Below are 13106 nucleotides of genomic sequence, written 5' to 3' on the forward strand. Positions count from 1 at the left end.
GCCTGAGTGATTTAGTTAAGAGCAGTAATCCTGATCTTATCAGGAAGGTTTTGTAGTCCAACAGTGTTGCTTATAACAGTATCTGTTTTGCTTCCTGGGGCTCTCCTCTCCTTTAGGATTCTTCTGTAATCCTGCCATTACCCTCATGTCTCATTACCTCCTGGAATCAGTTGAAACTAGTGAGAGGGCAAAGAATGTTTTTTTCTTTTCTTCATACCAAATCTAGAAATTGGACTATTAATATTACAATGTCACCAACCAGGTCACAACCAAAGTAGTCACAAATGTAGCACATATATTGTGTTTACAGAGCTACAGATCTATCAAAAGATAAGGTAGTTTATTTATTTATTTATTTATTTTTAATCCCTAACAATCATCTCCACATTCAGCCCAAACACTTTATTACAGTCTGTATTTCAGAGCAATAAATTCATATCTGGGAGCCTGTGATCAGCCACTTGGAAGTCTAGTGATTTTGCTAATGAATACTTTGACGTTCATTTCCTAGAAATTTACCTAAATCCTTGGCTTTGGGCTTCATATCTATCAGATTATAGAGAGTACAAAGAAAGGAAACACATTATCACTCTGTCTTCAGAGAGCACTCAAGAATCTCCATTTTAGGGCTGGGAATGTGGCTCAAGCGGTAGCGCACTCGCCTGGCATGCATGCGGCCCGGGTTCGATCCTCAACTCCACATACAAACAAAGATGTTATGTCTGCCGATAACTAAAAAAATAAATATTTTAAAAAAATTTTAAAAAAAAGAATCTCCATTTTAAGTTATCAGTGTGCTCAGTGGTGTTTAAGGATAGGATTATTTCTTAGAGGTTTCAGAGTGTGGGGAACCCAAGTGAAGAATTGGTAGCTTAGCCCTGTACATAACCCTAAGGAAAGGGTTAACTTTTGCCTTGGGGAGGAGTGAGGAATGGGAACTAAAATTGCTTTGGACATCTGAGCTGTGCCTTTAATAAGATATTCCAGGTGGTCAAGGAGTAATCCTAAAATAGCCTAGATACTTAATTGCTTTTAAAGTCAGGCTCCTGTCTCTGGGGAGGTACAGCTCTAAGGAATGCAGTGCTGGCTCCTGAGATCTTAAGGCCTGGTCTGGTTGGATCTCTTCCTCCCCTGGGTCCCCTCCACCCCTGAGTCTCAGTAAAAAGAAAGGCCCAAGGTAGCCGCCTTGGACCAGGAGAATTTGCATTCTCTACAACAGAAGGTTGGCAATAAGTCCTTTGCTTCTGCTGCTACTAGCTACTTTAACCTGTTTTTCTCCTGGCTTGGATTTTGTTACCCCGTCCCCTAGGCAGTGGTCTGTTTTCATTAGTGCTCTGAGGCTTCCTGCTTGATCCCTTGCCCAGCTTCTGTTTGCATAGGAATATGTTTTGTTCACTGTAGGAATTCAGAGTCACCCTTCTCTCTCTTTTTCATCCCTTTAACCCAAATCCAATTGATTCCCTGACTTGGCTGCCTCTTATGACAGTCATTTGTTCTTGGTTCTCTCTCAAAACCCAAATTCTCAGTGTGGGCACAGCCACCCAGTTCAGCGCTGGCTTTTTCTCAAGTCTTCAGTGCTGTTTATAAAAGCAATACATTGACATTGTAAATCACTGCAGAGGGATTAAAACACATTTTATTAAATGAAGAAACAGACTAGTCTCTTATCTGAGACTAAGTATTGTGAAGGAGTTATTTCTATAAATTATTCCATCCTTTCTTTCAGTGACATTCAAATGCAAATCTTTGTTGAAGACTGGGGAGAAAAATTGGTAGGTTTTAACAGAGGAGTCAAAGTCAAATCTAGAAAAATATAACAAATTTTTAAAAAATAGCACAAACATAATTTTTGTTTTGTTGGGTTTTGTGATACACACACACTGTGTGTGTATGTGTGTGTGAGTGTGTGTGTGTTTGTGTGTTTTGTTTTGTGATGCTGGGAGTAAACCCAGGACCTTGTGCAAGTTCTAAGCAGCTGTCCTACTGCTGAGTTTTATACCCCCAACTGCCATAATTTATTTATTTTGGGGGGGGGGTCCTGGGGATTGAACTCAGGGGCACTGGACCACTGAGTCACATCCCCAGCCCTACTTTGTATTTTATTTAGAGATAGGATCTCACTGAGTGAGTTGCTTAGTGCCTTGCTTTTGCTGAGGTTGGCTTTGAACTTGTGATCAAAGCCAACTAGGTATCTGTGTGCATTTGTGTGTGTTTTATATTTATTTCAACATTAAGGAGTTGTTAAAAACATCCAGAACATTAATTTTAATAATTTGCTTTTGTGTTCAGAAAACATCCTCTGCCTTCCCACTGGTTCACAGTTCAGAGTTTAAATTTCCTCCTGGTATTCAAGGCATTTCACAGACTATTTCCACCTTAACTATTCAGACTTGCTGTCCTTACATCCTCCCTGCCAAAACATGCCTCAATTATCTCCTACTCCATACTCATTTAAACTATAAACCTCCCCTCAGCCCATTCTTCAAGGCCAGCTTAACCTCCACCTCTGAGCATCCAGCATTTTCTTCCACCACTCAGGCACTTTCTGTTTTGATACTTGTTGCTTTGCATTATTAAATGCTATAGGTGTGCTTGTTTTTCTAACTCATGGTAAAACTTCCAGTGGTGGGACCTATATTTTTGAGGATGGGGTACTCTCCTCGGCAGCTTGCACAGTGCTATTCCTAGGTGGGTTCTCAGGAAATCTGTGTTGAATAAATTTGTCATCAGATCTTTGCTTCTCAGGGCAGAGAGGGCCCCTAGAGATCATCTTGCCCAACCCCGTTTTGTGTTGGATTCCACACTGTGACATCCCAGACAGATGATCATCTAGAGACAGGAAGCTGCTCACCTCCTGAGAAGGCTCACTCCATTACTAGGCAGTTCTAATTGTTAAGAAGAGGCTTCACCTGTAGGCTTGGAACCTTCCCCCTGGCAACTTCTGCCCAGTAGCCCTCGGTTTGCTTTAGGGGATAGGAGGTGGGGGAGCAGATTCTCTTCCACAGGCAACTTTTAGATTTTTCAAATGTAGTGAATCTTCATTTTCTTCTAAGATTGAGATGTTAGACTAGAAGCACTGTTTTATTTTGAGTAGCAGTTAGATTAGTTAGATTTAGGGTTTGTTGTTTTTAAAACCTTATATGTACTTGACAGGATGCTGGGTGCCATTTTTCTCTGGTTCCCTCAGAAGTATAATCTCCTTGTCTGCCTGTCAGTTTCTTTGTCTCCATCCCTTTCCCTCTCTCACCCCTTCTCTGCCCTCCCCTCTGTCTCTTATCCCCTGAGGGAATATAGGAGCTCATCCTACACTGGATAGATGGATTGTTTTGGAGGTAGGGGTAAATTCTTATTTCACTTCCCCCAGATAATTCTCAGAGCACATGTTGTGTTATTTCGTTTGGTTGAAATACCCAAAAGACACTAATGAGATGAATCAAGGATTAAAAGAACCTCTCATTGATGAGAGCCACCCAAGGCTGTGACTTGGGCATTCTGTGGACAGAGGATTTTATTTCCACATTTTTCCTCTTTTTTTCTCCCTTCTTGATCTCTCCAACCAGACTGTGTTCTAATACTCTTTCAACCCATGAGGCTGCAGTATGTTATGAAGTGAGACCTAGGTGTGAATCCTGTTGCTGCTACTTGGAAGTTCTGAGGCTTTGGGCTAGTTGCTTGAACGCATTGAGCCAATTTTTCCCCACCTCTTAAATAATCCCCTATACATTGTAGAATTAAGTAAGAAAAAGCTTCTCAGGTTCCTGGTCCAACCCTTAAAACACAAAAAGCACACAAATACTATATTCCTTTTCCTTCCTCCCCCTTCTTTCACTACCATTTTGGAGGGATTTACAGGCAAAACACTCTGACTTCCTTGGGGAAAATAGGCCAATGTGAGTGTAGAAGCCAAATCTGGTGTTGGATGGGTATTTGGGAGCAAACTGTCAGTTTCCTGTGAGCTCCTGGTGAGATCAAAGATGTTTAAAGAGTTCTAAAGTAGAAGAGGCTGTAAATGGCAATAAGTGACCACTCTGGCTACTGCTGACTTCCCACACACATTTCTGGGCTATTTAATACTGTGGTCTGCTGCTGATGGGGTACCCTGTTCCTCAGCAAGGTATACTTCCATGCAGCAGCCCTTCATCTGAAATGCTCTTTCTGTGGATCCCTTGTGAACCCGAAACGGTTGAGCTCTTTTTGCATGTGTGTCTCCACACTTCTCCTGCTTCCACCATTTCCTGTTTTCTTCCACCTCTGTAGCCTCTGTCAGCCAATACTCATCATCTTAGAAAAATTATTTTGGTGTTGGTAACTTTCTAGTTTGTTACACCCATAGCTCATTGATAGTCTAAGAAATTTCTTGTACATAAACTTGAATTGTGTAAGTAAGCCATGTTTTTATGGCAGTTGATCGGAGAACCAAGAGAATTACTGGTTAAGCTTATAATCTTGCCATTGGGAAGGGAGGGAGAGTGGAGACAGGAGTTATGAGGTTGATGGTCCTAGGAGAGCCCATGTCTGTCTTTTAGCATTTATGTCAGTGCTTTTTGTGTGCTGGAGACAGGAGATACCCATAGATGCTTTAAGAGTGAAGACATAGGGGTACAAATAACCAGAACTTGAGCTGAAAAGCGTTGAATCTGCCTGGTGGACAGGGTTCAGGAATTACTCTCACCTCAGCCAGAAAATCCTGTGAAGCAGGATCAAAGTTTAACTACCTCAAGACAGAGGCATTACTGCACATTAGACATTTTTCCATCAGCCCCAACTGAATATTTTAAATTAACGGGCCATCATTGACTTGGAATTAGACTAAAGAAAACATGCCCACACTGAGTCATCTGTTTTCCTTGCATTTTCTTTCAGTAGTAACTGACAATTCCTTTCTATGGAAAGCTTAAATAGTGGCATTACTCAAAGAGTTTGGTGTCTCATTTTTGTCCTCTTCTGGTCAGTGTTTCTGTCCTCTAGTCACTGAGTTGAAAGCCTTTTAGGCTAAAATTCTTTTACAAAGCAGATTTCTCAGCTATATCCGATGCACAGATTCCTTTCCAGTTTGGGAAGAGCTGGAATGGAGGCCTGGCGGGGCCCCAGCCCCCACTGTACCAAAACATTCTTCTCTGTCTCTGGAGCTGAGCTCACACTTGGGTGTTTATTTTCACACATAGTTCCATGGTGCTCACACTGGCATGCTTGTTCTCACACTCCTGTCCTGCTGAGAGAGCCCTGTCTGAGATTTCTAGCTTGTGGATTCTGTCCTCACCATCCAACTGAGTGTTAAATAGTTTCTGAATGAGCCTTCAGCATGTCTGCAAGTTACAGTAATTAGCAAAAAAACTGGAGTTTTCATCTCTTAGTGACCTATAGAGAAAGAATTATCTTATGAACAACGTAGGCCTCAGATCTCTGGCTATAGAGGGTTGGGAATTGAGCTGCCACCGTAAACAGCTGACATAACAGAAGCAGCAATGATCCCCCCATTAAATGTCTTTCAGCCAATGGGGGCTCCTGGGATAATTGACTTTCCAGCAGGAATTACTGGCTCAAACAAAATCACTGGGCATTAGAGCGACCTACTGCATCCTTTGAAAGCGGGAATGTAACAGTCTGGTTTTGCTGACCTGACAGGCATAATTCATCTTGATTATTCATTGTACTAGTTACCACCAGATGACACTATATTTCTGGTGGCTGTAATTACAATGTGGAGTTGAGGTTTAAAAAAAAAAAAAAATCAAGCTAGTGTTTCTCCAGCTTGGTTATTGGGTTCTCTGAGCTGAAGTTGTTGTAGGAACAGTTCTAACAATGTCTACTTCAGGATCTGATGAGCGCCTGGTATGATAGCATTTACCAAGCACTTCCTTACACACATCTTTTAATAGATAAGCAGGGAAACAATTTGGTGTAGCCTGTTTCATTTCAACTGACAGGGTGTCGCTTCTTTGTTAGATTTACTTTACCCTGTGCTGAATTGTTGCTATTGGGAAATGGCTTTGCATCTCAGAGCCCCCTTTGAGTAGAAAAAAAACAAGTATGGCCTCCAGATATAACTGATTGATGCCTCCTGCTTTCAGGCTAGCTTGATTAAAGGGAGAGCGGGGTAAACTGAAATCTAGTCAGGCTCTCATTTTTTGACAGAACTAGATCCCCATGCAGTCCAAAGAATGTGCTCCCAAGAAACCTCTGTTCTAAGCCCCTCCTCTACCACAAACATACCCCAGCTAGGTGGGTGATGTTTTTGCATGTGTCTGTGGAACTAGGAGACAAAGGAGAGCATGTAACAGGGTCAGGGCATCCAGTCGCACCCATTGGACCCTCCATTGTCCCATGGGTCAAGAGTAAGTAGCACAAAATTATACAGATTTCATACTTGCCACCAGCACAGAGACATTGTGACTGTACCATATGGAATGTGCATTTATATATTTTTTGAAGAGGCATTTAGTTGGTTCAAATAACCAGTTAATTATGTGCCAGACAATGTGATGTGTGCTGGGGTACGAAGATAAGTAAGATGCCTTTGCTCTCAAGGAGCTTTCCTTCTGGTGGGGATGACGGATAATTCCAAAGTACTGTTAAATTCTAAACTAGCGGGGCTGGGGATGTGGCTCAAGCGGTAGCGCACTCGCCTGGCATGCGTGCGGCCCGGGTTCGATCCTCAGCACCACATACCAACAAAGATGTTGTGTCCGCTGAGAACTAAAAAAAAAAATAAATATTAAAAATTCTCTCTCTCTCTCTCTCCTCTCTCACTCTCTCTTAAAAAAAAAAATTTTTTTTTAAAAATTCTAAACTAGCAATAGAGACTGCTCCTAGGGTCCTTAGTACAGCTGGGGATAAAGGGAGGCACTCTTGCAAAAGAGGTGCCTGATTTGAAGAGAAAGAGTTACCCGGCTGATTTAAAGGTAAGAAGCAAATTTAAAGAGCATAAACAAAGGCGTGTTTACTCTCTCTTCTGTTCAGTTGAATGGTGTTGATTTAATCTAATCAAGTAATTAAGCTTAGGTTGTTCATTATTTTCCTAATGAAAATGAACTGTGCCCAAGAGTCACCAGTCTGTATGTACTTTGGGAACAGCCTCAGCCTACGATGACCCTCATATCACTAAGGCATTTTTATCACTAGGCTTAGGGCTTCCAATGTGAGGCTTGATGGAGAGACCACAACTTCTAGGTCTTTACCCTGCTCCCTTTAGCCCTTTATCTCCACTGGGAGCATTGTGTAGGAAACTAGTATGAGTATCTTCACACCTGTAGCTCAGCAGATTTTAAGGTGATGGCTTCTGGAAGATCAACTGGGGAATGAAAGTTTTTTAGAACAGTGGGCCTTTGGGTCCCCTTTTTACAGCTTTATCAACTATAAGTGATACCCACTCTTCTCCAACAGTGGAGAAGGGGAAAAAAAAGATATTTTTGTAAGAGTATTAGAGGTGGTGGTCACTTAGCAGTCATTTCTAGTCAGAGCCAAGCATCATCTGAAGGGCATCATCTTCCCCCAAAATGATTACCTTGCCCTCATACTCTTTCTCTTCCTATTCCCTTCTCAACATTGTTATGTTTTGTTCCCCTCTAGAATGGTGGTTTGGCCTGGAGTGATGATGCCGATGGAGGTCGGGGAAGAGAGATCTCTCGAGATTTTGCCAAGGTCTGTAATATGTCCTGTGTGATAAAGATGAGGGCAGTTCTGCAGTGGGTTGTGTCTGTTCCCTAAGAATGAGGATGTGAGTGGTTAGTCAGTCGCACTGTAGTTGTTTGGGTGATTGTAGTGTCTCTACTATGAGATTTCTTACAGTGAAGTGGAATGTTTCATTGTTTTTCTCTTGGGGTTGGGATTGCAGCTGTATGAACTGGACAGTGATCCTGAAAGGAAAGAATTCCTGGATGACCTCTTCATCTTTATGCAGAAGAGGGGTGAGTGTGCAGTCTCTTTGGTATTCCAATTCAGTGCTTATTTATTAAGAGCTTTCTGTATGCTAGTCACTGTTACACATCCTTCCTTACCCATCCTTTTCCAGAAAGATGAGCAGCATTTACTGCTCAGGTAAATGGTTTAGGATTTGTCTGAAAATTGACAACCACATTGAAGAAGATAGAGATGACTGGCAGAAAATGGATGGAGTGATCATCCTTGGCACTGCCTTATTTCTGTCTCTCTTCTAATTAACTGGTCTCTGGAGTCATTTCAAATTCAAATATGCTTTATTCTTAGCCTTATAGCTGCCCTGGGCTTCACTTAGACTAGCATGTGGGGCTTCTTGATGATGTATCTAATATCATAGAGACTGAAAATGGTAAGTAGAACAATTTTTTAGAGAAACTGAAATGATCCACAGAGAAAAAGTCAACATTTTCTTCTTATCTATTGGCTCTTTGATATTTGCATCCAGTGGTTTGGTCAGAATATTTCTGCAGTTTAACTATAGGGTATGTGTACATCTGCATTGAAATGCACCCACTCAATTCTCTCCTCCTTTCCTTTCCTTTCCTGCCTTTCTCACCAACCCCAATAGCCATCGCACTGTAGACCATGATGTGACTGAGTCTTGAGCCCAGTGACTCAACTTCCTAGTTTAATATCATATCATAGCAATGGGTTCACCAGCTGGGTCAGTCCTCAGGAAGCATGGCCAGAAACCAGATTCTCTAGGAGAATGCCCTCAGCAAACTGTGTAACTCCAGTTTTATCACCCTGAGGATACAGCTATAGAAGAGCGCTGCTTCTAGGACCCTGCTGATATCTGATCATGCATCCTTGGGGGTCTGTGTCAGCAACTTTATTGAGACTTGGGAATGAAATTCTCCTTATTATTCTAGGCTGAGCTTCTGTATCTCTCCCTCCCTCCCTCCCTCCCTCTCTCTCTCTCTCTCTCTCTCTCTCTCTCTCCCTCTCTCTCTCTCTCTCTCTCTCTCTCTCTCTGTCTCTCTCGCATTTTCTCTCCCTCCCTCTCTCCTCCTTTTTTCCCTCCTTTCCTCCTCCCCTCCCTCTCTTTCTCCTCCCTTTTTCACCTTCCAAAGCCTTATTGCCTTCTTGGTAGCAGGGCTATTACTGCTGGTTTACTTAAAAGGGCAATCGAAAGTTTTAAATCTCGTTCCCTGCAATCTCCAAACCTATAAAAGCAGTTTAAGCGGCCCTAATTAGTTTACTTCTCCAACGGTTATCTGGAGCTGCATGTGTTAGTAAAAAACAAGAATATAATCCCGAAAGATAATGTGACTGGCAGCAATGAAACTCCCTGGTTGCCCTGAGAGAAATCCACTTAATACTTTGGTCTCCCTTTCCAATTACCTTTTAATTATTTACAAGCTTCACAAGCCCAGCTGGTGCAAACCCAGGAGCTGATCCTGTCTCGGAGGGGCTGCCATAGCAATATAGATTTTAATCAGCAATGTAGCTCCACTGCTTTATTTTCTACTTTATTGTTTTTCCCCTTCCCAGAAGTATTTTTAAGGGGAAATGGAAGTTAGATCAGCCTAGCCAAGAGCGAATGTCAGTAATTGTTTACTGCTACATGTCTCCACTAGAGTAGGAGCTCCTCAAGGACAGCTACTTTGTCATACATCTGTGCCCACAATGTTAGCACAGGTCCAGGCAGAGAGGTACTGGCATGTTTGCTGTCTGAATAGTCTTCTGGTTGTCATAACTCAGTTTGCCATGCAGGGCAGCTGAGCTCCCTTGAGATTTTGGGTGCCTCTTCTTCCTTTCTACAGCTGCCCTGATTGGAGGTCAGTAGAGAGCACTCTTTGCTATCTACCTGCTATTCTGGGGCTGCCAGATAGTCATTTAGTGTATTTCTGAGTGAACCCAAAGTAGAAGTCTTTGCCTTTGGTCAATTTATGGTTATTTGGGTCCTGAGTAAATCTTTGTCCTCTACTCAGCACTTATGTCAGATATTTCACTATTTGCTATCATCACCAATAAGAGGGAAACAGTTCAGCTGGCTGCTTGTTAGTTACTCTAATACAGGATTTCTTGGCCACAGCACTATTTACTTTGGGAACTGGATTATCCTGTGCACTGGAGGACATCAGCAGTATCTGGACCTCATCTCCCTAGGTATTAATATTAACCACCACCACCCACAAGTCATGACAACCAGAAATGCCTCTGGGTATTTTAAGTGACACCTAGGAGGTCAAAATTGCCTCCTAGTAAGAACCACTGCCATAGAAGGATGGGGAAGAGTGTAAAGATAAGAATTCTTTTCTGCAGAATCCAGGCACAGTGTCACACATTTGTAATCCCAGCTACATGGGAGGTTGAGGCAGGAGGATCTCAAGTTTGAGATCAGTCTCAGCAAATTAGCCCTGTCTCAAAAAAAAAAAATAAAATAAAAAGGGCTGTGGATATAGCTCAGTGATAGAGTATTCCTGGGTTCAATTCCCATTTACCACCCCACCTCCCCAAAAAAATGATCTGTAAGAAAAAAAATCTCATTATGGAAATCACCTTAACCTCTTTTCAGTACCTGAGGGTGGGCCTGAGTCAGGTGGTATCTTGAGCTCCCCCCATCACACACACACACACACTGATTGCCAGAGGGTACTGGGAGCCCACACCCTGGGCTGGAGTGCAGAGAAAGCCTCTCAGAGGGGCTATGGCTCCAGTGTATGAAAGACCTAGAGTCTCCTTCCTGTAATGCTCTTATCTGATAAATTAGAGTGATAGTTCAAAAGAGCTAGGAGCAGATTGTACTCTGAATCATGTGAAACTTGCTGTCTTTGCTCTTCCCAGAATGGGCAGGCCAAGAGCCCCTAGACATGTATGACTTATTTGTCATTCCCAAAGTGGAGTGTCTAGGACACTTGAGCCAGATCTTGTTAACTGAGACCAAGGAAAAAAATCTCAGACCTTGGCAGAAGATCAGCAACTCAGCTTCTGGAGCTAATGTAAGGATAAGTAGTAGATTGTGCAGGAGTGATGAGCACAGCCTGAATTTGAAAGGCCTGTGATGAACACCTGCACTGTGAGCAAGATCGGGCAGCTTTGACACAGCAGGCTACCACCGAGGAAGTAGACTGGGCTGCAAAGGAGGCAGCCCTCAGCAGGCTGCTCCGAATGACTGCAGCTGCAGGTGATAAAACGACAGTCCAGTGGGAGAAGGGCACACACTTTAACTGCTGCTTTGTGCTGTCTCTCGGCTATTAACATATTTGGGTGAATTGACCGCAACAGATGGTCCTTTCAGCTGTCAGCCGTTGGTGTCTAGGCCTGTCTAGGGACTTGCACCCTGGTAAGCACCCAGTTGAACAGCAGAGGAGCCTGAGAATAGTAGAGTGAGCTGAGACAGTGCCCCACTCATGCTGTCTCCTGCTGGCCTTGGAATGGCACTGCTGCAATCATGTCAGGAGACCCAAGGAGAGGGAAAGAGCTCTGGACTAATGAGTGCAAATCCAGGGCTAACAACCACCCCTCTTCATGATCTTGAGCAAACCCTTCCCTTCTGGTGGCCATCTGTAAAATGAGAAGGTTATCTTAGAGTCAACTTGTAAGTTTCTGTGCTCTGTATTATGGTATCCATGGTTGTTCTATTGAACTCCCCACAGACAATGAACTACCCTTGATGAACAAAAAAAAAAAAAAAAGAAAGAAGAAAATAATTATGTGAAAACTATACCAACAATCTCTCAGACCAAATGTTTCTTTGTTTCTTTGCTAAATAATGTATTTCCTCTTTTGCTGACTGAAGCAAAATTAAATAAAACAAGTTGCTCTGTATCCCCAGGCCCTGCCAAGAATATTGCTCTAAGAAAGATGAGTTAGATTTCAGAACTCTAATGTCCCTTTTTGCTTACTTTTGCTGTTGGCACACATATATACTTGCAGGTACACATGCAGGTGCATCAGGCATGTGTATGTGTATGTTTCTTTGCAAAAAAGTCAAAAACTTCTATAAAGGGGCGAAGGGTTGTGGTTCAATGGCAGAGCGCTTGCCCCTCACGTGTGAGGCACTGGGTTCAATCTTCAGCACCACATAAAAATAAAAAAAAAAGATTGGGAATTGGTAAATAAAGTTTCTAAAAAAAAAAACTTCTAAAAAAATTGACCAGTTTAACTCACTGTGGGTGGTTTCTGAGCTACTATTCCCTGAGAGATTTTTCCATTTAGTTTTCCAGTGCCCAAGGGGAGGGACTGATTTATAAGTCTGATAAGCAAAGGCTGTGTATAAACAATTCTATTTTTCATCAGTGAGGAAGAAAAACTTGTTTCCTGGCAGGTGAAACAAAAGTATAGTCTCATTAAAGAGCTATGATGATGATGATGATGATACAGGTGAAACAAAAGTATAGTCTCATTAAAGAGCCATGATGATGATGATGATGGTGGTGGTGGTGGTAGTGGTGGTGGTGGTGGTGATGGTGATGATGATGAAAATTATGTTGGCAATCTTGTAGTTATTTTTTTATTATTAACCCATACACTTTACAGAACTCTTTTGGCCCATTATCTGCTGCCCACAGCTATAGCTCAATGGGATAGAGAAAGCAAAGATTATCACCTGCAGCCATGATGAATCAGCCCCAAGATTCAGGGAATTACCTATGGCCAGAGAGCAGACCTTAGCCTTTAATATTCTAACTTTCAGAACAATGTTCTTTCCTCCTCCTCCTCCTCCTTCTTCTTCTTTTTTTAGTTATAAATGGACATGAATAACTTTATTTCTTTCATTCATTTGTTTATTTATTTATTTTTATGTGGTGCTGAGGATCAAATCCAATGCCTCACACATGTGAGGCAAGAGCTCTGCCATTGAGCTACAACCCCAGCCCCTGCTCTTCTTGCTTTTGGGAAATGTGTTCCCTAACACTGGCAACCCCATTACTTCCCTTTGGAGTACCCAATAAGCCTGTCTCTCCTTCAGCATTCTGAGGCCCACAGAGTGCTGGCTACCTCCATGCTGTGGCCCAGCAGAAGGTCCCATAGCATTTAGCTGATTAGCTCAGGGTAAAAAACGCTGTGTGCAAGAGGAATCTGCATCCCAGGGTTATCACTCCTGTCTCTTGAAAAAGCAGGTATGACAATTCATAGGGGTAAGGAAACTGCCATCTCTCAAGGCAGGATGGGATAGAATCAGAGGAAACACACCCATAATGCCCTCAAACAGGGCTGTC

General features: G+C 42.5%; 1 protein-coding gene across 1 annotated transcript in view; it reads left to right on the forward strand.

The window, feature by feature from the left end:
- Nucleotides 1-13106, forward strand: part of Arid3b (AT-rich interaction domain 3B) — a 47580-nt gene that overhangs the window by 16249 nt on the left and 18225 nt on the right. Inside the window, exons 3-4 of the mRNA XM_026387799.2 lie at nt 7570-7641; nt 7835-7907. Coding sequence (XP_026243584.1) covers nt 7570-7641; nt 7835-7907 — 145 coding nt within the window. The remainder of the gene's footprint in view (nt 1-7569; nt 7642-7834; nt 7908-13106) is intronic.

Source organism: Urocitellus parryii, chromosome 6 (genome assembly GCF_045843805.1).
Source record: "Urocitellus parryii isolate mUroPar1 chromosome 6, mUroPar1.hap1, whole genome shotgun sequence".
NCBI lineage: Eukaryota > Metazoa > Chordata > Mammalia > Rodentia > Sciuridae > Urocitellus > Urocitellus parryii.